Source organism: Pan paniscus, chromosome 20, assembly GCF_029289425.2.
Source record: "Pan paniscus chromosome 20, NHGRI_mPanPan1-v2.0_pri, whole genome shotgun sequence".
NCBI lineage: Eukaryota > Metazoa > Chordata > Mammalia > Primates > Hominidae > Pan > Pan paniscus.
Window position 1 is genome coordinate 28,137,416 of NC_073269.2, and position 26,337 is coordinate 28,163,752.

Consider the following 26,337-nt stretch of genomic DNA (forward strand, 5'->3'; position numbering starts at 1 on the left):
TAGCTGGGACTACAGGCACCTGCCACCACGCCTGGCTAATTTTTTGTATTTTTAGTAGAGACGGGGTTTCACCATGTTAGCCAGGATGGTCTCAATCTCCTAACCTCGTGATCCACCTGCCTCGGCCTCCCAAAGTGCTGGGATTACAGGTGTGAGCCACCACGCTCAGCCATAAATTTTTTTATTAAGGCGACTAATTTAGTAGAAAACTAAAACCCTAAAAAATGTGGAAAGCAATTCTATACTGTCTGCTTTGTATTGAATTCTTTAAAATTTTATGGCTTATGGTTCAGAGTCTCCCCATGCAATTTGCCAGGTTTTACTTGCTTGGTACTCTTTGCTAGACCCATAATTTTCTTGTTTCTTATTTTTTTTTGTTTTGTAGTTTATGCAGTATTCATTATGTGAGCTGGTCAGGGATTATAATGATTTTTATGAAATTTAGTAGTGCACACAAAATAATTTGTAGATGTAATTTTACAATTAGTGTATGAAGTTATGTTTCATTTAATTAGAAGTTTCCATTCTGTTCTTTTACTTGGAGAATACTATATAAGCCCACTTTAGTTACTGTTCCTTTCAGATTTTAAAATTGTCATAAGTTAATTTATTTATTTATTGAGCAAATTTGTTCAGGTAACTACTAGGGTGGCTTCCATAAGTCAAGAGCATGTTTTTGTATATAAATTCAGCAAATGAACATGGCAGTGCTTGCTGTGTAGCAGATGCTTCATGATAAGCCATAAGTATTCCTCCTGGAGTTAGTTTGTAACTTCAAGTCAGAGAGAGAAAATATCAATGGTGAAGAAATAACGTTGATTTGTCATGTGAAGAGGATTTTTTTTTTTTTTTGGCTGCACAGCTGACTCTTGCTGAATTTAAAGAGAAAAATCTGCTTTTTTTATTTTTATTTTTGAGATAGAGTTTCGCTCTTGTTACCCAGGCTGGAGCGCAAGGCATGATCTCGGCTCACTGCAACCTCTGTCTCTTGGGTTCAAGCGATTCTCTCGCCTCAGCCTCCCGAGTAGCTGGGATTACAGGTATGTGCCACCATGCCTGGCTAATTTTGTATTTTTAGTAGAGATGGGATTTCTCCATGTTGGTCAGTCTGGTCTCGAACTCTCAACCTCAGGTGATCCACCTGCCTCGGCCTCCCAAAGTGCTGGGATTACAGGTGTGAGCCACTGAGCCTGGCCAATTCTGCTTCTTATATTACCAAATTATCTCAAGTTTGTTTGTCTCATTATTGGCATTCCAACTATGTATGCATCACAGACCTTCTTTTTTTTCTGTGTTACAGCTACAGTATCCTCACTGTTGTCTTCATGCCATGTCATTTCACACTGTACTTTGTAGGTTTTGATAAGGAAGTTGGTATTTTAGTAATGCACTGAAAAATTAGTTTTAACTAAAGAATTAGCTTATCAATATAACTTTCAGATCAGTTAATTAAGAGGCAGCTGGGCACGGTGGCTCATGCCTGTAATCCCAGCACTTTGGGAGGCTGAAGTGGGTGGATCGTGAGGTCAGAATTCGAGGCCAGCCTGGCCAAGATGCTGAAACCCTGTCTCTACTAAAAATACAAAAATTAGCCCGGCACGGTGGCAGGTGCCTGTAATCCCAGCTACTCGGGAGGCTGTGGCAGGAGAATCGCTTGAACCCTAGGCGGCAGAGGTTGCAGTGAGCCGAGATCGCACCACTGCATTCCAGTCTGGGCAACAGAGTGAGACTCTGTCTCAAAACAAAACAAAACAAAACAAAACAAGCAAACAAACAAAAAATGAATTCACTGTCCACAGGTGAGAGAAATAAATCAGTTAGCACTGTTTTTCTTTGTAACAGAAAAATCTCATTAGATTCTTACACAAAGTGTAAATATAAAATTTGTTAGAAAATATATCTTACAAATTAAGTTTTTAAGACTTATTCACAAGTAAAACAGTTTTAATTTGATTTTTTATGATATAGCACAACTTATGTTCTCATGCAGAATCTTTTGTCTTTAAGTCATAATGTTAAATTTTGCAAAATAATAAAATGAACCCTATGGATTTGAAATTCAAAATAATATTTCTGTTTCATATTGATACTACAATTTTGAGGAGTTTCTCTTATTGTATATAATATTTTTAGTGGATGAAGTTCAGTCTACAGTTTTTATTCTTCATCACCTAACTGTAGCCAACACCTTGCTCACTTTTTTTTTTGGAAAAAATTTTAAAGATCATAGCAGCTTTTTGATTAAAACATTTTCTGTTATTTTGCACGCAAACTTGTTTACTGTATTCACAGAGTGCCCTGTTATGAGACCATAAGCAACACCTGCTTTCTTAGTGTCTTTTATACCTTTATTATCAGCACCAAAAACTTCATGTGCCCTCAAGCTTAAAATAAAAGCCCTAATGTACATTGGCTTCTCCCATGCACTGTGCTGGGTTCAGAACATGCTGATAAATATCAGAGTTTCTGTGATTGTGACTGAGAAATTAAATGGCAGGAGCAGCACAGAAACCATATGTTTTTGATACTATTTAGCCAAATTAATGACAAAGAGACAGTATTTTACACACTGGTATTCTTCTGTAATATTTTTAAAATATCTTTTTAACTTGACAGATAAGCATATTTATTCTGTAAAACATGATGTTTTAAAGAATATATACATTGTCAAATGCTTAATTTTAGGTAATTAATGCTTTACCTCACATAGTTAAAATTTTTATGGTGAGACCACATTGACATTGTCTTAGCATTTTAAAAAAATATAATAAATTAGTATTTTTTTCTTATTTTATGTTCCAGAGTAGATGTGCAAGTTTGTTACATAGGTGAATGTGTTACATAGGTAAATGTGTGCCATGGTGGTTAGCTGCACCTATCAACCCATCACCTAAGTATTAAGCCCGGCGTGCATTAGCTGTTTTTCCTGATGCTCTTCCTATCCTGCCCTCTCCTGACAGGCCTCAGTGTGTGTTGCTTCTCTCCTGGTGTCCATGTGTTCTTATTGTTTAGCTCGCACTTACAAGTGAGAACAGGAGGTGTTTTGCTTTCTGTTCTTGTGATAGTTTGCTGAGGATAATGGCTTCGAGCTTCATTCATGTCTCTGTGAAGGACATAATCTCACTACTTTTCATGGCTGTATAGTATTACATTGTTTATATGTACCAAGTATTCTTTAACTAGTCTATCATTAATGGGCATTTGGGTTGATTTCATGTTTTTGCTATTGTGAATAGTGCAGCAATGAACATACACATGCATGTATCTTTATAATAGAATGATTTATATTATTTTGAGTATATACCAAGGAATGGAGTTGCTGGGTCAAATGGTGTTTCTGGTTTTAAATCTTTCAGGAATTGCCACACTGTCTTTTCTAATAATTGAACTAATTTACATTCCTACCAACAGTATATAAGCATTCCTGTTTCTGTGCAACATAGCCAGCATCTGTTGTTTCTTGACTTTTTAATAACCACCATTCTGACTGACATAAGATGGTATCTCATTGTGGTTTTGATTTGCATTTCTCTGATGATTAGTAATGGTGAGCTTTTTCTCACAGGTTTGTTAGCTACATGTATGTCTTCTTTTGAAAAGTGTTTGTTCAGCCAGGTGCAGTGGCTCGCGCCTGTAATCTCAGCACTTTGGGGGGCCGAGGGGGCGGGGGGCAGGGGGCAGATCATGAGGTCAGGAGTTCAAGACCATCCTGACCAACGTGGTGAAACCCTGTATCTACTAAAAATACAAAACTTAGCTAGGCGTGGTGGCACATGCCTGTAGTCCCAGCTATTCAGGAGGCTGAGACAGGAGAATCACTTGAACCCAGGAGGAGGAGGTTGCAGTGAGCCGAGATCATGCCACTGCACTCCAGCCTGGGTGACAGCAAGACTCCATCTCAAGAAAGAATAAAGTGTTCATCTTCTTTGCCCAGTTTTTTATAGAGTTGTTTGTTTTTTTCTTATAAATTTGTGTAAGTTCCCTCTAGATTCTGGATATTAGACCTTTGTAAGATAGATTGTAAAAATTTTCTCCCTTTCTGTAGGTGGTCTGTTTGGCCTGATGATAGTTTCTTTTTATGTGCAGAAGCTCTTTAGTTTAATTAGATCCTAATTCATCAATTTTTGCTTTTTGTGCAAATGTTTCTGGTGATTTTATCATAAAATATTTGCCCATGCCTATGTCCTCAATTGTATTGCCTAGATTCTCTTCCAGGGTTCTTACAGTTTTGGGCTTATATTTAAGTCTTCAATTCAGCTTGAGTTATTTTCTATGAGATATAAGGAAGAGGTCCAGTTTCAATTTTCTACATATGGCTAGCCAGTTCTCCCAGCACAATTTATTAAATAGAAAAAAAATTTTTCCATTGCTTGTTTTTGTCAAGTTTGTTGAAGATCAGATGGTTGTAGACATGCAGTTTTCTCATTTCTCTATTCTGTTCTATGTGGCCTATGTGTCTGTTTTTGAAATGGTACCATTCTTGTTTTAGTTACTGTAGCCTTGTAGTATACTTTGAAGTCAGGTAATGTAATGCCTTCAGCTCTGTTCTTTTTGCCTAAGATTGTCCTGGCTATATGGGCTGTTTTGTTTGTTTGTTTGTTTGTTTGTTTTGAGACAGAGTCTCACCCTGTCACCCAGGCTGGAGTGCAATGGTGCTATCTCAGCTCACTGCAATCTCTGCCTCCTGGGTTCAAGTGATTCTCCTGCCCTAGCCTCCCGAGTAGCTGGGAATTCACACACCCACAACTATGCCCGGCTAATTTTTGTATTTTTAGTAGAGATGAGATATCATCATGTTAGACTGGTCTCAAACTCCTGACCTCAGGTGATCTGCCTGCCTCGGCCCCCCAAAGTGCTGGGATTACAGGTGTGAGCCATCACACCTAGCCTATGGGCTCTTTTTTGGGTCCATACAAATTTTAATATAGCTTTTCCTAATTCTGTGAAGGATGTCAATGGTAGTTTAATGGGAATACCATTGAATCTATAAATTACTTTGAACAGCATGGCCATTTTCACAATATTGATTCTTCCTACCCATGTGCATAGAATGTTTTTTCATCTGTTTTTGTCCTCTAATTTCCTTGAGCAGTGTTTTGTAGTTCTCCTTAAGGAGGTCTTTCACTTTCCTTGTTAGCTGTATTCCTAGGTACTTTATTCTTTTTGTGGCAATTGTGAATGGGATTTCATTCACGATTTGGCTCTCTGCTTGTCTATTGTTGGTGCACAGGAATGCTTGTAATTTCTGCACATTTATTCTGTATACTGAGACTTTGCTGAAGTAGTCTTATCAGCTTAAGAAGCTTTTGAACTGAGTAAATAGGGTTTTCTAAATATAGGATCACATCATCTGAAAACAAAGACAATTTGACTTACTCTATTCCAGTTTGAAAATTATTTTTTATTCTTGCCTGATTGCCCTGACCAGAACTTCCAATAATATGTTCAATAAGAATGGTGAGAGAGTGCATTCTTGCCTTGCACTGGTTTCCAAGGGGAAATGTTTCCAGTTTTTACCCAGTCAGTATGATATTGGCTGCGGGGTTTGTCATAAATGGCCCTCATTATTTTGAGGTATGTTCCTTCAATACCTAGTTTATTAAGAGTTTTTTATTTGTTGTTGTTGTTTTTGTTGTTTTGAGACAGAGTTTCACTCTTGTTGCCCAGGCTGGAGTGCAATGGTGCTATCTCGGCTCACTGCAACCTCCACCTCCTGGGTTTAAGTGATTCTCCTGCCTCAGCCTCCCGAGTAGCTGGGATTACAGACATGTGCCACTACACCCGGCTAATTTTATATTTTTAGTAGAGACGGGGTTTCTCCATGTTGGTCAGGCTGGTCTCAAACTCCCGACCTCATGTGATCCACCCACCTCTGCCTCCCAAAGTGCTGGGATTACAGGTGTGAGGCACCACACCTGGCCTATGAAGAGTTTTTAACATGAAGGGATGTTGAATTTTATTGATGGACTTTCCTGCATCTATTGAGATAATCATGTGGGTTCTTTTTTTTTTTTTTTAGATCTGCTTATATGATGAATTACATTTATTGATTTGCATATGTTGAACCAGCCTTGCATCTTGGGAATGAAGCCAACTTGATCATGGTGGATGAGCTTTTTGATGTGCTGGTGTATTCAGTTTGCAAGTATTTTATTGATAATTTTTGCATTGATGTTAATTAGGGATAATAGCCTGAAGTTTTCATTTTTTGTTGTATCTCTGCCAGGTTTTTGTATCAGGATGATGCTGGCCTCATACAATGTGTTAGGGAGAAGTCTCTCCTTTTTAATTGTTTGGAATAGTGCATAAGAAAGGGTATCAGCACCTCTTTGTAGTTCTGGTAGAATTCAGCTGTAAATTCATCTGGTTCTGGGCTTTTTCTTGTTGGTAGGCTATTATTGCTCCAATTTCAGAATTTGTTAGTGGTCTATTCAGGGATTTGACTTCTTTCTGGTTCAGTCTGAGGAGGGTGTATTTGTTCAGGAGTTTATCCATTTCTTCTAGGTTTTCTAGTTTATTTGCATAGAGGTGTTTATAGTATTATCTGATGGTTATTTGTATTTCTGCAGGGTAAGTGGTGGTATCCCCCTTCTCATTTCTGATTATGTTTATTTGAATCTTCTCTCTTCTCTTATTTAATAGTTTAGCTAGCAATCTATCTATTTTATTGATTTTTTTCAATAAATCTGCTTCTGGATTCATTAATTTTTTGAGTAATTTTTAATGTTTCTATCTTTCACAGTTCCACTCTGAGCTTGGTTATTTCTTCTGCTAGCTCTGGGGTTTGTTTGCTCTTGGTTCTCTAGTTCTTTTAGCTGTGATGTTATGATTTCAATTTGAGATCTTTCTAGCTTTTTGATATGGGCATTTAGTGCTATAAATTTTCCTCTTAAACTGCTTTACCTGTGTCCCAGAGATTCTGGTATGTTGTCTCTTTGTTCTCATTAGTTTCAGAATTGTTTAAATTTCTGCCTTAATCTCATTATATACCCAGAAATCATTCAGGAGCAATTTGTTCAATTTCCTTGTAGTTGTGTGGTTTTAAGTGAGTTTTTAAATCTTGAGTTCTAATTCGATTGCACTGTGGTCTGAGAGACTGTTATGATTTTAGTTATTTTGCATTTTCTAAGGAGTGTTTCACTTCTAATTATGTAGTATATTTTAGAGTGAGTGCCATGTGGCACCAAGAAAAATGTATATTATGTTGTTTTTGTGGGGAGAGTTCTGTAGATATCTATCAGGTTCACTTGATCCAGAGCTGAGTTCAAGTCCTGATTATCTTTGTTCATTTTCTGTCTCAATGAATTGTCTAATATTGACACTGGGGTATTAAAGTCTCCCACTATTTGGCCAGGCGTGGTGGCTCACAAGTGCTGTAATCCCAGCACTTTGGGAGGCCGAGGTGAGTGGATCACAAAGTCAGGAGACTGAGACCATCCTGGCTAACACAGTGAAACCCCATCTCTACTAAAAAAAAAAATAAAAAAAATACAAAAAATTAGCCAGGCATGGTGGCGGGTGACTGTACTCCTAGCTATTCAGGAGGCTGAGGCAGGAGAATGGTGTGAACCTGGGAGGTGGAACTTGCAGTGAGCTGAGATCACGCCATTGCACTCCAGCCTGGGTGACAGAGTGAGACTCTGTCTCAAAAAAAAATAAATAATAAAGTCTCCCACTATTATTGTGGGGGAGTCTAAGTCTCTTTGTAGGTTTTTGAGAACTTGTTTTATGAATCTGCGTGCTTCTGTAATGGTTGCATATATATTTAGGATAGTTGGCACTTAGTGTTGAATTGAACCATATTCTGTTATGTAATGATCTTTTTTTACCTTTGTTGGTTTAAAGTCTATTTTGTCAGAAACAAGGATTGCATCTCCTCCTTTTTTCTGCTTTCCATTTGCTTAGTAAATTCTTTTCCATCCCTTTATTTTGAACCTATGTGTTCTCTGCATATGAAATGTGTCTCTTGAATACAGCACAGTGATGAGTCTTGTCTTTTTATCCAGCTTGCCATTCTGTGTCTTTTAACTGGGGCATTTAGCTCATTTACATTTAAAGTTAATATTGTTATATGTGAATTTGATCCTGTCATCATGGTGCTGGCTGGTTAATTTTGCAGACTTGTTAATGTAGTTGCTTCAGTGTTATTGGTCTGTGTACTTCAGTGTCTTTTTGTGGTGGGTGGTAACGGATTTCCTTTCCATGTTTAGTGCTTCCTTCAAGAGTTTTTGCGCTCTCCCTCTCCCTCTCCCACTCCCTCTCCCTCTCCCTCTCCCTCCTCTCCCTCTCCCTCTCCCTCTCCCTCCCCCTCTCCCTCTCCCTCTCCCTCGTCTCCCCTTTCCACGGTCTCCCTCTCATGCCAAGCCGAAGCTGGACTGTGCTGCTGCCATCTTGGCTCACTGCAACCTCCCTGCCTGATTCTCCTGCCTCAGCCTGCCGAGTGCCTGCGATTGCAGGCGTGCGCCGCCACGCCTGACTGGTTTTCGTATTTTTTTGATGGAGACGGGGTTTCGCTGTGTTGGCCAGGCTGGTCTCCAGCTCCTAACGGCGAGTGATCCGCCAGCCTCGGCCTCCCGAGATGCCGGGATTGCAGACAGAGTCTCGTTAACTCAGTGCTCAATGGTACCCAGGCTGGAGTGCAGTGGCGTGATCTCGGCTCGCTACAACCTCCACCTCCCAGCCGCCTGCCTTGGCCCCCCAAAGTGCCGAGATTGCAGCCTCTGCCCGGCCGCCACCCTGTCTGGGAAGTGAGGAGCGTCTCTGCCTGGCCGCCCATCGTCTGGGATGTGAGGAGCCCCTCTGCCTGGCTGCCCAGTCTGGAAAGTGAGGAGACTCTCTGCCTGGCCACCATCCCACCTAGAAAGTGAGGAGCGCCTCTTCCCGGCCGCCATCCCATCTAGGAAGTGAGGAGCGTCTCTGCCCGGCCGCCCATTGTCTGAGATGTGGGGAGCGCCTCAGCCCCGCCGCCCCGTCTGGGATGTGAGGAGCGCCTCGACCCAACCGCGACCCCGTCTGGGAGGTGAGGAGCATCTCTGCCTGGCCGTCCCGTCTGAGAAGTGAGGAGACCCTCCACCTGGCAACCGCCCATCTGAGAAGTGAGGAACCCCTCCGCCCGGCAGCCGCCCCGTCTGGGAAGTGAGGAGCGTCTCCGCCTGGCAGCCACCCCATCCAGGAGGGAGGTGGGGGTCAGCCCCCCGCCCGGCCAGCCGCCCAGTCCGGGAGGGAGGTGGGGGGGTCAACCCCCCGCCCGGCCAGCCGCCCCGTCCGGGAGGGGGGGGGGGTCAGCCCCCCACCCGGCCAGCCGCCCCGTCTGGGAGGGAGGTGGGGGGCTCAGCCCCCCGCCCAGCCAGCCGCCCCATCCGGGAGGTGAGGGGCACCTCTGCCCGGCCGCCCCTACTGGGAAGTGAGGAGCCCCTCTGCCCGGCCACCACCCCGTCTGGGAGGTGTACCCAACAGCTCATTGAGAACGGGCCATGATGACAATGGCGGTTTTGTGGAATAGAAAAGGGGGAAAGGTGGGGAAAAGACTGAGAAATCGGATGGTTGCTGTGTCTGTGTGGAAAGAAGTAGACATGGGAGACTTTTCATTTTGTTCTATACTAAGAAAAATTCTTCTGCCTTGGGATCCTGTTGATCTATGACCTTACCCCCAACCCTGTGCTCTCTGAAACATGTGCGGTGTCCACTCAGGGTTAAATGGATTAAGGTCGGTGCAAGATGTGCTTTGTTAAACAGATGCTTGAAGGCAGCATGCTTGTTAAGAGTCATCACCACTCCCTAATCTCAAGTACCCAGGGACACAAACACTCTGCCTAGGAAAACCAGAGACCTTTGTTCACTTGTTTATCTGCTGACCTTCCCTCCTTCCCTCCACTATTGTCCTATGACCCTGCCAAATCCCCCTCTGCGAGAAACACCCAAGAATGATCAATAAAAAAAAAAAATAAATAAATAAATAAAAGAGTTTTTGCAAGGCAGGATGAAATCCTTGGTCATTAGCTTGTCTGCAAAGGATTTTATTTCTTCTTCACTTATGAAGCTTAGTTTGGCCAGATATGTATTCTGGGTTGAAAATTCTTTTCATTAAGAATGTTGAATATTGGCCCCCAATCTCTTCTGGCTTGTAGGGTTTCCACTGAGAGGTTTGCTGTTAGTCTGATGAGCTTCCCTTTGTTGGTGACCTGGTCTTTCTCTCTGGCTGCCCTTACCTTTTTTTTTTTTAATTTCAACCTTGGAGAATCTGATGATTATGTTTTTGGGGTGGATGGTTCATGGAGTATCTTATTAGGGTTCTCTAGATTTTCTGGATTTGAATGTTGGCCTGTCTTGCCAGGTTGGGGAAGTTCTCCTGGATGATCTCCTGAAGTGTGTTTTCCAACTTGGTTCCATTCTCCCCATCTCTTTTAGGTATGCCAGTCAGTTGTAGGTTTGGTCTTTTTACATAGTTCCATAGTTCTCAGAGTTTTTGTTCATTCTTCTTTATTTTTTTCCCTCTAATCTTGTCTGCTTGCCTTATTGCAGCAAGATAGTCTTCGAGCGCTCACAGTCTTTCTTTCTCTTGGTCAATTCAGCTATTGATACTTGTGTTTGCATCATGCAGTTCTCATGCTCTGTTTTTCAGCTCCATTGGATCATTTATGTTTCTTTTTAAACTCGTTATCTAGTTAACAACTCCTGTAATCTTTTATTATGGTTCTTAGCTTCTTTGAATCGGGTTACAACATAATCCTTTAGCTCAGTGAAGTTCATTATTGCTTACTCACCTCCTGAAGCCTACTTTTGTCAGTTCATTTATCTGAGCTTCAGCCGAGTTCTGTGTCCTTGCTGGAGAGGTTTTTTTGCAATCTACTGGAGAAGAGGCATTCTGGCTTTTGGAATTGTCAGCATATTTGCATTGGTTTTTCCTCATCTTTGTGGATTTATCTACCTTTGAGATTTGAATGAGGTTTTTTGTGGTCTTCTTGATGTTGCTGCTTTTTTCTCTCTTTTTTAACAGTCTTCTCTTCTGCAGGTCTGCTGCAGTTTGCTGGGGGTCAGTCCACTCCAGATGCTGTTCACCTGGGTATCACCAGTGAAGGCTGCGGAACAGCAAAGATTGCCACCTGCTCCTTCCTCTGGAAGCTTCTTCCCCTGGAAGCTTCTTCCCACAGGGACACTAACCTGATGCCAGCCTGAACTCTCCTGTATGAGGTGTCGGGAACCCCTGTTGGGAGGTCTCACCCAGTCAGGAGGCACAGATTCAGGAACTGATTTAAAGAAGCAGATTGGATGCTCCTCACTGGTGTCAGTGTATTGTGCTGTGGGGAATCTCCCTCATCCAGATCATCAGGACACTTCAGAGCCAGCAGGCAGAAAAGATTATATCCACTGAACCTTAGATTATGACTGCCCCTCCCCCAGGTGCTCTGACCCAGAGAGATGAAAGTTCTGTCTGTAAACTTACAGCTGAAGTTCCTGGAATTTGTCCAGGGAGACTCTGCCCAGTAAGGACAGATGTATCCGTTTCCCACTTAAAGAAGCAGTCTGGCCATGATCTGCCACAGCCACTGTGGCTGTGCTCTGGGGACTTTCGCCCAGTCCAAACCTCAGTCTGTCTACCACTGGCAGAGGAAAACTACCAACTAGAGTCACAGTTACGGCAGTCACCTGTCTCTCCAAAATAAACTTGGTTGCATTATGCATACTTCAGGCTGCTTTGCTGGCCAGCAGGCATTCCAATCCAGTGGTCTTACCTTGTGGTATTCAATGGGAGTGGGATCTGCTGAGTGAGACCGCTTGGCACACTGGCTTTAGTCCCCTTCCCACATAAGTGAATGAGTCTCCTGCCTCATGAGTTCTGGAAGCCACTGGAGTTTGCAAAAATTCCTGCAACTAAGTGCCTGCCTGAATGGCCGCTGACCTTAGCAGCTGCCACAGGTCCACATAGCTTTGTGCTTGGAATGCAAGGGCCTGTTAGTGTGGGAGCAAAAGGGACTCTGCTAAACCACAAATTGCAAAAATCCATAGGAAAAGTGTAGTTTTTCATCTGGGTAACATAATCTCTCACTGCCTTTCTCGGCTGGGAGAGGGAGTTCCCTTTCACCCTGTGCAGGTCCTGGGTGAACTGTGGCCCCACCCTGCTTTTTCTTGTTCTCTGTGGGCACACCAACTGCCTAGTCAGTTCCAGTGAGAGAATCTAGGTACTTCAGTTAGAAATGCCGAATTCACCTGCTGTTTAAATTCGGTGGGAGTTGCAGACTGGAGCTGTTTCTACTTGGCCATCTGGGCCCTTCCCAATATAACACATTATTATTAACTATAGACACCATGTTGTACAATATATCTCTTGAATGTATTCCTCCTATCCAACTATAATTATGTATTGTCTGACAGACATCTTCCCAAACACCCCTTTCTTTTAAATTCCTTGGGATCTGGTGGTCACCATTTTACTCTCTGCTTCAATGAAATTAAGTTTTATAGAATCCATGTGTAGGTGAAATTATGAAATTTTAATCTTTCTGTGCCTGGCTTATTTCAAGTAATATAATGTCCTCCAAGTTAATCCATGTAATTGAACATAATAGAATTTTCTTTTTTAAAAATAAATAGTATTTTATTATGTGTATATAGCATACTGTCTTTATTTACTCATTAGATGTTGAACTGTTGCTTCTATATTTTGGCTATTGTGAAGAGTGTTGCAAACAACAGAGAGGTGCAAATGTTTCTTCATTCTCATTTTATTTATCTTAAATATATATGCAATAGTGAAATTGCTGTATTATAGGGTAGTTTAATTTTAAATTTTTTGAGAAATCTCTACTTTGTTTTTCCTAATGGCTGGCCTCATTTACATTCACATCAACAGTGTGCAAGCATTCTCTTCACATATTTATCTTTTTTTTTTCTTTTTCTTTCTAATAGGAGTCATTCTAATAAGAGCGAGTTGATATATTACAGATTTTTTGGCTTTCCTCTCCCTGATAATAATTGACATTGAGGGTTTTTTTTTTTTTTCACTGAGTTTCACTCTGTTGCCCAGACTGGAGTGCAGTGGCACACTCTCTGCTCACTGCAGCCTCTGCCTCCTGGGTTCAAGCAATTCTCCTGCCTCAGCCTCCCGAGTAGCTGGGATTACAGGTGCCCACCACCATGCCCAGCTAATTTTTGTATTTTTAGTAGAAACTGAGTTTCGCCATGTTGGCCAGGCTAGTCTCAAACTCCTGACCTCAAGTGACCCACCTGCCTTGGCCTCCCAAAGTGCTGGGATTACAGGCATGAGCCACTGCACTCGGGCCACATTGAGAATTTTTTAATATATCTATTGGCCATATGTATCTTTTCTTAAAAAATATTTAAGCCCTTTGCTCATTTTGGTAGTTATTTGTTTTTTGTTGTATAGTCATTTGAGTTTCTTACATATTCTTAATATTAACCCCTTGTCAAATGTATAAATTGCAAAAAAATTTTTTAGTTTTCTCATTTTAAGTGTGTCAGATTCTGCGCAGCAGCTTTATAATTTGAACTAATCTTACTCATCTATTTTTTATTTTGTTCCCTGAGATTTTGAGTTTAAATCAAAAAAAGTTACAGCCCAGACTGATGTTATGGGGCTTTCAGTCTATATTTTTTGTAGTAGTCTCAGAGTTTCAGGCCTTGCATTTAAGAATTTGATTTTTATATATGAAGTAAAATGAGGGTTGCATTTTATTGCTCTGTATGTTGCTATTAAGTTTTTCTCAGCGCCATTTATTGAAGATACTGTTCTTTTTCTAAGAAATTGTTACCTTTATCTAAAATCAGTTAGCTGGAAGTACACAGATATATTTCTAATTTCCCTTTTCTGCTCCATTGGCCTATGTGTCTGTTTTTTGTTCAAGTACCATACTGTTTTATTTGCTTTAGCTTTGTAGTATATTTCTTTTTTCTTATTATTATTATATTTTAAGTTTTAGGGTACATGTGCGCAATGTGCAGGTTAGTTACATATGCATACATGTGCCATGCTGGTGTGCTGGCTTTGCAGTATATTTCAAAGTCAGATAGGGTGATAACTTCTGTCTTTCTTATTTGCTGGAGTTCTTTGACTATTCAGAGTCTTTTGTGGTACCATAACATTTAAAATTTTTTAAAATTGTCTATTAAATATGTCACTGGTATTTTGATAGAGGTTGCATAGTATCTGTACATCATTTTGTGTAATAAACATATTTAACAATATTAATAACTCCAATGCATGAATGAGTAATGTTTTCCATTTGCATATGATTTTATTTTAATGTTCTTTAGATTATAATGTACAAATGTTTCAACTTTTTAGTTAAATTTATTTCAAATTATAGTTACTACAGTTAGTGTAGATGAGATTTTTTTGCATTATAATTTCATTTTGAGATAATTATAAGTGTATAGAAATGCTACTGACAAAATGGCACCTAATTAAACTAAAGGGCTTCTGCACAGCAAAACAAACTATTGACAAACAGACAACCTAAAGCATAAAATAAAATATTTGCAAGCTGAATACAACATAAGATTAATATATAGAATCTATAAGAAACTTAATCAGAAAAAAGCAAATGATCTAAATAGACAGTACTCAAAGAAAGATATAAAAGCTGTTAATAGGGCAGTTCCAAGATAGCTGAACAGGAACAGTTCCAGTCTACAGCTCCCAGCATGAGCGATGCAGAAGGTGGGTGCTTTCTGCATTTCCAACTGAGGCACTGGGTTCATCTCACTGGGGATTGTTGGACAGTGGGTGCAGCACACCGAGCGTGAGCCAAAGCAGGGTGAGGCATCACCTCACCCGGGAAGTGCAAGGGGCCAGGGAATTCCCTTTCCTAGACAAGGGAAGGGGTGACAAACAGCACCTGGAAAACCAGGTCATTCCCACCCTAACACTGTGCTTTTCCAATGGTCTTAGCAAATGGCACACCAGGAGATTATATCCCGTGCCTGGCTCAGAGGGTCCTACACCCACGGATCCTCGCTCATTGCTACCACAGCAGTCTGAGATCGAACTGCAAGGTAGCAGCAAGGCTGGGGGAGGGGCGCCCACCATTGCTGAGGCTTGAGTAGGTAAACAAGTGGCTGGGAAGATCAAACTGGCTGGAGCCCACCGCTGTAGACTCCACCTCTGGGGGCAGGGCATAGCCAAACAAAAGGCAGCAGAAACCTCTGCAGACTTAAATGTCCCTGTATGACAGCTTGGAAGAGAGTAGTGGTTCTCCCAGCATGGAGCTTGAGATCTGAGAACGGACAGACTGCCTTCTCACGTGGGTCCCGGACCCCCAAGTAGCCTAACTGGGAGGCATCCCCCAGTAGGCGCAGACTGACACCTCACACAGCCAGGTAGCCCTCTGAGACAAAACTTCCACAGGAATGATCAGGCAGCAATATTTGCTGTTCACCAATATTCGCTGTTCTGCAGCCTCCACTGCTGTTACCCAGGCAAACGAGGTCTGGAGTGGACCTCCGGCAAACTCCAACAGACCTGCAGCTGAGGATCCTGACTGTTAGAAGGAAAACTAACAAACAGAAAGGACATCCACACCAAAACCCCATCTGTAAGTCACCATCATCAAAGACCAAAGGTAGATAAAACCACAAAGATGGGGAAAAAACAGAGCAGAAAAACTGAAAATTCTAAAAATCAGAGCACCTCTCCTCCTCCAAAGGAATGCAGCTCCTCACCAGCAATGGAACAAAGCTGGATGGAGAATGACTTTGATGAGTTGAGAGAAGAAGGTTCCAGACGATCAAACTTCTCTGAGCTAAAGGAGGAAGTTTGAACCCATGGCAAAGAAGTTAAACACCTTGAAAAAAGATTAGACGAATGGCTAACTAGAATAACCAACGCACAGAAGTCCTTAAAAGACCTGATGGAGCTGAAAACCATGGCAAGATAGAACTACGTGATGAATGCACGAGCTTCAGTAGCAGATTTGATCAACTGGAAGAAAGGGTATCAGTGATGGAAGATCAAATGAATGAAATGAAGTGAGAAGAGCAGTTTAGAGAAAAAAGAATAAAAAGAAACAAAGCCTCCAAGAAATATGGGACTATATGAAAAGACCAAATCTATGTCTGATTGGTGTACCTGAAAGTGATGGGGAGAATGGAACCAAGTTGGAAAACACTCTGCAGGATATTATCCAGGAGAACTTCCCCAATCTAGCAAGGCAGGCCAAGATTCAGATTCAGGAAATACAGAGAAGGCCACAAAGATACTCCTCAAGAAGAGCAACTCCAAGACACATAATTGTCAGATTCACCAAAGTTGAAATGAAGGAAAAAATGTTAAGGGCAGCCAGGGAGAAAGGTCGGGTTACCCACAAAGGGAAGCCCATCAGACTAACAGCAGATCTCTCGGCAGAAACTCTACAAGCCAGAAGAGAGTGGGGACCAATATTCAACATTCTTCAAGGAAAGAATTTTCAACCCAGAATTTCACATCCAGCCAAACTAAGCTTCATAAGTGAAGGAGAAATAAAATCCTTTACAGACAAGCAAATGCTGAGAGATTTTGTCACCATCAGGCCTGCCCTACAAGAGCTCCTGAAGGAAGCACTAAACATGGAAAGGAAAAAGAGGTACCAGCCACTGCAAAAACATGCCAAATTGTAAAGACCATCAATGCTAGGAAGAAACTACATCAACTAACAAGCAAAATAACCAGCTAACATCATAATGACAGGATCAAATTCACACATAACAATATTAACCTTAAATGTAAATGGACTAAATGCTCCAATTAAAAGACACAGACTGGCAAATTGGATAAAGAGTCAAGACCCATCAGTGTGCTGTATTCAGGAAACCCATCTCATGTGCAGAGACACACATAGGCTGAAAATAAAGGGATGGAGGAAGATCTACTAAGCAAATGGAAAACAAAAAAAGGCAGGGGTTGCAATCCTAATCTCTGATAAAACAGACTTTAAACCAACAAAGATCAAAAGAGACAAAGAAGGCCATTACATAATGGTAAAGGGATCAATTCAACAAGAAGAGCTAACTATCTTAAATATATATGAACCCAATACAATACAGGAGCACCCATATTCATAAAGCAAGTCCTTAGAGACCTACAAAGAGACTTAGACTCCCATACAATAATAATGGGAGACTTTAATACCTCACTGTCAACATTAGACAGATCAACGAGACAGAAATTTAACAAGGATATCCAGGAATTGAACTCAGCTCTGCACCAAGCAGACCTAATAGACATCTACAGAACTTTCCACCCCAAATCAACAGAATATACATTCTTCTTAGCACCACACTGCACTTATTCCAAAATTGACCACATAGTTGGAAGTAAAGCACTCCTCAGCAAATGTAAAAGAACAGAAATTATAACAAACTGTCTCTCCGACCACAGTGCAATCAAACTAGAACTCAGGATTAAGAAACTCACTCAAAACCACTCAACTACATGGAAACTGAACAACGTGCTCCTGAATGACTACTGGGTACATAATGAAATGAAGGCAGAAATAAAGATATTCTTTGAAACCAACGAGACCAAAGACACAACATACCAGAATCTCTGGGACACATTGAAAGTAGTGTGTAGAGGGAAATTTATAGCACTAAATGACCACAAGAGAAAGCAGGAAAGATCTAAAATTGACACCCTAACATCACAATTAAAAGAACTAGAGAAGCAAGAGCAAACACATTCAAAAGTTAGCAGATGGCAAGAAATAACTAAGATCAGAGCAGAACTGAAGGAGATAGAGACACAAAAAAAAGCCTTCAAAAAATCAATGAATCCAGGAGCTGGTTTTTTGAAAAGAGCAACAAAATTGATAGACCACTAGCAAGACTAATAAAGAAGAAAAGAGAGAAGAATCAAATAGATGCAATAAAAAATGATAAAGGGGTTTTTGAAAAGGTTTTTTGAAAAGATCAAAAAAATTGATAGACCGCTAGCAAGACTAATAAAGAAGAAAAGAGAGAAGAATAAAATAGATGCAATAAAAAATGATAAAGGGGATATCACCACCAATCCCACGGAAATACAAACTACCATCAGAGAATACTATAAACACCTCTACCCAAATAAACTAGAAAATCTAGAAGAAATGGATAAATTCCTTGACACATACAGTCTCCCAAGACTAAACCAGGAAGAAGTTGAATCTCTGAATAGACCAAAACAGGCTCTGAAATTGAGGCAATAATTGATAACTTACCAACCAAAAAAAGTCCAGGACCAGACGGATTCACAGCCGAATTCTTCCAGAGGTACAAGGAAGAGCTGGTACCATTCCTTCTGAAGCTATTCCAATCAATAGAAAAAGAGGGAATCCTCCCTAACTCATTTTATGAGGCCAGCATCATCCTGATACCAAAGCCTGGCAGAGACACAACAAAAAAAGAGAATTTTAGACCAATATCCCTGATGAACATCGATGCAAAAATCCTCAATAAAATACTGGCAAACCCAATCCAGCAGCACATCAAAAAGCTTATCCACCATGATCAAGTGGGCTTCATCCCTGGGATGCAAGGCTGGTTCAACATACACAAATCAATAAACGTAATCTATCATATAAACAGAACCAAAGACAAAAACCACATGATTATCTCAATAGATGCAGAAAAGGCCTTTGACAAAATTCAACAGCCTTTCGTGCTAAAAACTCTAAATAAATTAGGTATTGATGGGACATATTTCAAAATAATAACAGCTATTTATGACAAACCCACAGCCAATATCATACTGAATGGACAAACACTGGAAGCATTCCCTTTGAAAACGGGCACAAGACAGGGATGTCCTCTCTCACCACTCCTATTCAACATAGTGTTGGAAGTTCTGGCCAGAGCAATCAGGCAGGAGAAAGAAATAAAGGGTATTCGATTAAGAAAAGAGGGAGTCAAATTGTCCCTGTTTGCAGATGACATGATTCTATATCTAGAAAACCCCATCGTCTCAGCCCAAAATCTCCTTAAGCTGACAAGCAACTTCAGCAAAGTCTCAGGATACAAAATCAATGTGCAAAAATCACAAGCATTCTTATACACCAATAACAGACAAACAGAGAGCCAAATCATGAGTGAACTCCCATTCACAATTGCTTCAAAGAGAATAAAATACCTAGGAATCCAACTTACAAGGGATGTGAAGGACCTCTTCAAGGAGAACTACAAACCACTGCTCAATGAAATAAAAGAGGATACAAACAAATGGAAGAACATTCCATGCTCATGGATAGGAAGAATCAATATCATGAAAATGGCCATACTGCCCAAGGTAATTTATAGATTCAATGCCATCCCCAACAAGCTACCAATGACTTTCTTCACAGAATTGGAAAAAACGACTTTAAAGTTCATATGGAACCAAAAAAAGAGCCCACATTGCCAAGTCAATCCTAAGCCAAAAGAACAAAGCTGGAGGCATCACACTACCTGACTTGAAACTATACTACAAGGCTACAGTAACCAAAACAGCATAGTACTTGTACCAAAACAGAGATACAGACCAATGGAACAGAACAGAGCCCTCAGAAATAATGCCACACATCTACAACTATCTGATCTTTGACAAACCTGACAAAAAAAGAAATGGGGAAAGGATTCCCTATTTAACAAATGGTGCTGGGAAAACTGGCTAGCCATATATGGAAAGCTGAAACTGGATCCCTTCCTTACACCTTATACTAAAATTAATTCAAGATGGATTAAAGACTTAAATGTTAGACCTATAACCATAAAAACCCTAGAAGAAAATAAAGGCAATACCATTCAGGACATAGGCATGGGCAAGGACTTCATGTCTAAAACACCAAAAGCAATGGCAACAAAAGCCAAAATTGACAAATGGGATCTAATTAAACTAAAGAGCTTCTGCACAGCAAAAGAAACTACCATCAGAGTCAACAGGCAACCTACAGAATGGGAGAAAATTTTTGCAATCTACTCATCGGCAAAGGGCTAATATCCAGAATCTACAAAGAACTCCAACAAATTTACAAGAAAAAACAAACAACCCCATCAACAAGTGGGTGAAGGATATGAACAGACACTTCTCAAAAGAAGATATTTATGCAGCCAACAGACACATGAAAAAATGCTCAGCATCACTGGCCGTCAGAGAAATACAAATCAAAACCACAATGAGATACCATCTCACACCAGTTAGAATGGCGACCATTAAAAAGTCAGGAAACAACAGGTGCTGGAGAGGATGTGGAGAAATAGGAACACTTTTACTCTCTTGGTGGGACTGTAAACTAGTTCAACAATTGTGGAAGACAGTGTGGTGATTCCTCAGGGATCTAGAACTAGAAATACCATTTGACCCAGCCATCCCATTACTGGGTATACACCCAAAGGATTATAAATCATGCTGCTATAAAGACACATGCACAAGTATGTTTACTGTGGCACTATTCACAATAGCAAAGACCTGGAACCAACCCTAATGTCCAACAATGAGAGACTGGATTAAGAAAATTTGGCACATATACACCATGGAATACTATGCAGCCATAAAAAATGATGAGTTCATGTCCTTTGTAGGGACATGGATGAAGCTGGAAACCGTCATTGTCAGCAAACTATCGCAAGGACAAAAAACCAAACATTGCATGTTCTCACTCATAGGTGGGAATTGAACAATGACAACACTTGGACACAGGAAGGGGGACATCACACACCGGGGCCTGTTGTGGGGTGGGGGGGAGGAGGGAGGGATAGCATTAGGAGATACACCTAATGTAAATGACAAGGTAATGGGTGCAGCATACCAACATGGCACATGTATACATATGTAACAAACCTGCACGTTGTGCACATGTACCCTAGAACTTAAAGTATAATAAAAAAAAGCTGTTAATAAACACGCAAAAAATTGCTCAACATTCCTAATAGAGAGACATAAATCAAAATGACAATGTCATATCATCCCACATCCGTTAGATTGGCTGTTGTTAGAAAGTCAAAAAATAACAGATGTTTAAGTTATGGAGAAAAGGAAATCTTGAAACACTGTGAAAATGCAAATTAATTCAGCCCCAATGAAAAGCAGTTTGGAGATTTCTCAAAGAACTAAGAATATAATTGCCATTTGACCCATCAGTCATATTACTGGGTATATACCCAAGGAAAAATAAATTATTTTATCAAAAAGACACCTGCATTCATGTGTTTATTACTGCATTATTCACAATAGCAAAAACATAATTTTTTTTTTGAGACAGAGTCTTGCTCTTGTTGCTCAGCATGGCATGGTCTCGACTCACTGCAACCTCCACCTCCCAGGTTCAAGTGATTCTCCTGCCTCAGCCTCCCAAGTAGCTGGCATTACAGGCACCCACCAACACACCTGGCTAATTTTTGTATTTTTAGTAGAGATGGGGTTTTGCCATGTCAGCCAGACTGGTCTCAAACTCTTGACCTCGTGATCCCCCCACCTCGGCATCCCAAAGTGCTGGGATTACAGGCGTGAGCCTCCACACCTGGCCAAACAAAATTAAATTAGATATCCATACATCTTAAATTGGATTTTTAAAAAATGAGGTACTTACACACTGTGCAATAATATGCAGCCACAGAAAAGAATGAAATAATGTTTTTTGCAGCAGCATGAATGCAGAAGAAGACCATTATTTTAGGCAAATTAACACAGAACAGGAAAATATCAACATGTTCTCATTTATACGTGGGAGCTAATCATTGCATGCGCATGGAAACAGAGATGGAAAAAATAAACACTGGAAATTCTAAAAAAGGAGGAAGGGAGACAAACATTAAAAAACTATGTATCAGGTATGATGTACACTACTTGGGCAATGGAATTATCAAGTCCCCAAACCTCAACATCATGCGGTATGTTACAGGTCTGCACCTGTACCCTCTGAATCTAACATAAAAATAATAGAAAGCTCTGTGGTAAAATGACATGTTATATTTCTCCAGTTCTGGGTTACTAGTTGAAATTAGGAGTGAAAAACAGAATTATGACCCCTTTCGCCATAAGGGTGAATGTTTCTATGCCCGGTCTCCCCATATGCTATAAACCAACCTCTCAGAGAGCTCTAAACATATGTCCCAAGAAGTGTTTTATTTCCAAGTGTGAAACTAAAATAAATGACTCTACATCTTTATTTTTAATGTTTTAACTGTTCACTAGACTACAGAGTTAATGTATTACCCTGCTTTATTGGGGAAAAATGATAAGTGGTTTAATCACATTTCTTCTTTAGAATAAACCATTTATGAAAATGTGAGGCTGTGGAAATCATGCTAAATTACTGAATTGGAAAGAGAAAATGTTTTTGTAAAGAAAAGCATAGAAGTTTTATAGCCATAGCCCAAATATGATGAAACAGAGTGTGGGATATTTAGGACCACACAGCTACTAAATGCTCACTTCATCACAACCCTTCTTGTGAAAAAAGGAATAATGAGTCAGCAGGTACTTTTAGAATACTTTTCTGATTCTTCTGTAGTGTTAAATTTTTTGTCTTTATTATATGCCATATAAAAGTCTTTACTTCCACAAAAGATGCCATGAGTTCAAAGTTAATATGCTCACAAATATATTCTCCCTAGAAGGGCACTACTGTGTTTGCAGTCAAGGTGTAGCATTTCTGGCCTTTTTTTTTTTTTTTTTCTGATACGTTTGTGTGAAATAGGCAGGAAGTAAAGCAAAGTTAATCATAACATTTCTAGATTCTATAACTACAGCATCTGAAATCTAGTATTATGTCAACTAGAAATAATGACAATATTTCAAAGCTGAAAAAATAAATTGATAAATACTTTATATGTTTATTTTTAATAGTTTATAAAAATTTATAGTTTCTAAATTATAGGTTAAACTAGTTGAACATGCAGATACCTAAAAGTTCTATTTGGATGATAGTATTAATATTTTAATATTTTATGATTGTGAATCACTACTGCCTTATTGGGTTTACTGTAAAGCAGTTATTTATCTTCTAAATGTAAACAGAGAAGAGGATTTTCATAATCTTAAGCATACAGATTTATTAAGATTAGCACTTTGTTTAGATTTGAATAAAATTTATAGGTTTTTAGTAATAAAAAATTTAGCAGTTTTTCTAGTAGAAATAAAACAGCAATATAAATATGTTTTTAAAAATCTGTTTAAAAGAAACTTTACATGTGTTTGTTAAATAACATTTAAAACCACATTGCAAGTGACTGATTAGTAATTCCAATCTTTATTTTAGTCACTGAGAAAACTTAGTATACTTTAATTATTCAATAGAAAAGAGTATTCTTATATTAGTGTTCCTGAAACTTTCAGAAACTATAGACCACTCAATAGATGATGATGTAGATGCAGAACACAAATGTTCTATATAATAATAGACTCAGAATTTTTTGGTTTTTTTTTTTTTTGAGATGAAGTCTAGCTCTGTCGCCCAGGCTGGAGTGCAGTGGCATGATCTCGGCTCACTGCAACCTCTGCCTCCCGGGTTCAAGAGATTCCCCCGCCTCAGCCTCCCGAGTAGCTGGGATTACAGGCGCCTGCCACCACGCCCGGCTAATTTTTGTACTTTTAGTAGAGACAGGGTTTCACTGTGTTGGCCAGGCAGGTCTCAAACTTCTGATCTCATGATCCACCCGTCTCGGCCTCCTAAAGTGCTGGGATTACAAGCGTGAGCCACCGTGCCTGGCCTCATCCTAGCTTTTAATATAAACATTCAAAAGTAAAATTAATGGCCTTTTTTTTTTTGAGACAGAGTCTCACTTATCGCCAGGCTGGAGTGTAGTGGTGCCATCTGGACTCACTGCAACCTCCGCCTCCCGTGTTCAAGCGATTCTCCTGCCTCAAACTCCCAAGTAGCTGGGACTACAGGAGCGCACCACCACGCCCAGCTAATTTTTGTATTTTTAGTAGAGACGGGGTTTCACCATGTTGGCCAGGATTGTCTCGATCTCTTGACCTCGTGATTCGCCTGCCTGGACCTCCCAAAGTCCTGGGATTACAGGCGTGAGCCACTGCACCGGGCCCTTTTATTTTTTATTATTTATTTATTTATTTATTTATTTATTTATTTATTTATTTATTTTTTGAGACGGAGTCTGGCTCTGTCGCCAGGCTGGAATGATGCAGTGGTGTGATCTTGGCTCACTGCAACCTCCGCCTTCCGGGTTCAAGCAATTTTCCTGCCTCAGCCTCCCGAGTAACTGGGACTACAGGGGCGTGCCACCACGCCCGCCTAATTTTGTATTTTTAGTAGAGATGGGGTTTCACCATGTTTGTCAGGCTGGTCTCTAACACCTGACCTCAGGTGATCTGCCCGCCCAGGCCTCCCAAAGTACTGGGATTACAGGCTTGAGCCCGGCCAATTGGTGTCTCTTTTAAGTCACGAAAGGGATAACATTGTTAGAATCCATTTACCAAAGTATTTGTGTTAGGCTTAGTAACAAGAACTTTAAACCAAATATCAGGGTCTACGTACTATCTAAGGGTGAAAAAAAAAACCCTTGTTTTAAAATTTCTCTTTATTTCTACGAAGTTAGAAAATTCAAAGCTAAAAATCTTATGTCAGGAATAAAAACAAGTATTGGGTGAGAGGGTGTTGGGCCTAATGGTGAAGATTGAAACTCATTATCAGGGAGTTCCTGATTGCATCTCACTGATACAAAGTGAAGAAGGTACTGAAATAGCGAAAAACAGTGATATAAATTGAGTACTTACATATAAAATACAATTTTTAATAAAAAGTAGCATTTAATGTACAGCTATAGATGAGAACTTTTGGTCAAATATTACCTGCCTTCAATAGAAATTAAAAAAATTATTTTGTATTTATTTCTTTTCTTTTTTTTTTTTTTTTGAGACGCAGTCTCACTTTGTCACCCCGGCTGGAGTGCAGTGGCAATCTCGGCTCACTGCAACCTCCGCCACCTGAGTTCAATTGATTCTCCCATCTCAGCTGCACAAGTAGCTGGGACTACAGGCGCATGCCACAGCCCAGCTAACTTTTGTATTTTTTAGTAGAGACGGGGTTTCACCGTGTTGGCCAGGCTGGTCTCAAGCTCCTGACCTTAAGTGATCCTCCCTTCTCAGCCTCCCAAAGTATTGAGATTACATTCTTGAGCCACCGCCCTCGGCCATAAAAAAAATTCTTTATTTTACCACAAGCATTTTATTATTGATGCATATGCTTATTTTGCTTAAAATACAGTATCTTTTGATGAAAGACTTATACTTTTCTTTCAGTGTGTTATTTATTGCTGAGAAGTGGCTGTCCGGCTAAGAAACTGCTATTCTCAGCAACACCCACATTGACTAATAGTGAATGGAAGTGATGTGTGGATAAGAAGCAAATGTGTCTTCTCTGCATCTCTTTTTTCATCCATTGGCTGAAGAATGAGAAAGATGTAGAGAGAAAATGAAAGAAGATGTAATTCCTAAAAAATGATGAAGTCCTCTTTTGGTTTTTTTGTTTGTTTTTTGGTTTTTCCTTTTTTTTTTTCTTTTTTTTTTTTTTTTTTTTTTTGGGACTTAGTCTCCCTCTGTCATCCAGGCTGGAGATCTCGACTCACTGCAACCTCAGCCTCCCGGGTTCAAGCGATTTTCCTGCCTCAGCCTCGAGAGTAGCTGGGACTACAGGCTCTGTGTCACCAAGCCCAGCTACTTTTTGTATTTTTAGTAGGACAGGGTTTCACCGTGTTAGCTAGGATGGTCTCGATCTCCTGACCTTGTGATCTGCCTGCCTCAGCCTCCCAAAGTGCTGGGATTACAGGCGTGAACCACCGCGCCTGCCTTTGAAGTCCTCTTAACAACAACAAAAACTTACACAGGAGGCCGGGAGCAGTGGCTCATCCCTCTACTTCCAGCACTTTGGGAGGCCGAGGTGGGCAGATCACCTGAGGTCAGGAGTTCGAGACCAGCCTGGCCAACATGGCGAAACCCCGTCTCTACTAAAAATACAAAAATTAGCTGGGCGTGGTGGCACGTGTACCTGTAATCCCAGCTACTCGGGAGGCTGAGGCAGGAGAATCACTTGAAACCCGGAGGCAGAGGTTGCAGTGAGCCGAGATGGTGCCATTGCACTCCAGCCTGGGTAACAAGAGTGGAACTCTGTCTCAGGGAAAAATAAACTCACAGGAGATAGTGACATGAGTAGAAAATATACTATTTTGTGAATCATCTGAAATTGTAATATACAACCCAAACTGCTTTAACAAATATATTATTCCTTCAGTTCTGACTCATCAAGATATGATTCAATTGCCGGGTGAATCAAAGCTGAGATGATAATAACTTATTTTACTTAGCATAATGTCCTCGAGGTTCATCAATATTGTCGCAAATGACAATACTTTCTTCTTTTTAAGGGCTAAATAGCA

At 40.4% G+C, this 26,337-nt stretch overlaps 1 protein-coding gene across 1 annotated transcript in view; it reads right to left on the reverse strand.

Annotated features, from left to right (window-relative positions):
• The window catches only part of LOC100985080 (zinc finger protein 91), a 254,457-nt gene that overhangs the window by 174,129 nt on the left and 53,991 nt on the right, over positions 1–26,337 (reverse strand). The window contains 1 exon segment of the mRNA XM_034946629.4: positions 19,039–19,060. Within this exon segment, the coding sequence (XP_034802520.3) occupies positions 19,039–19,060 (22 nt within the window).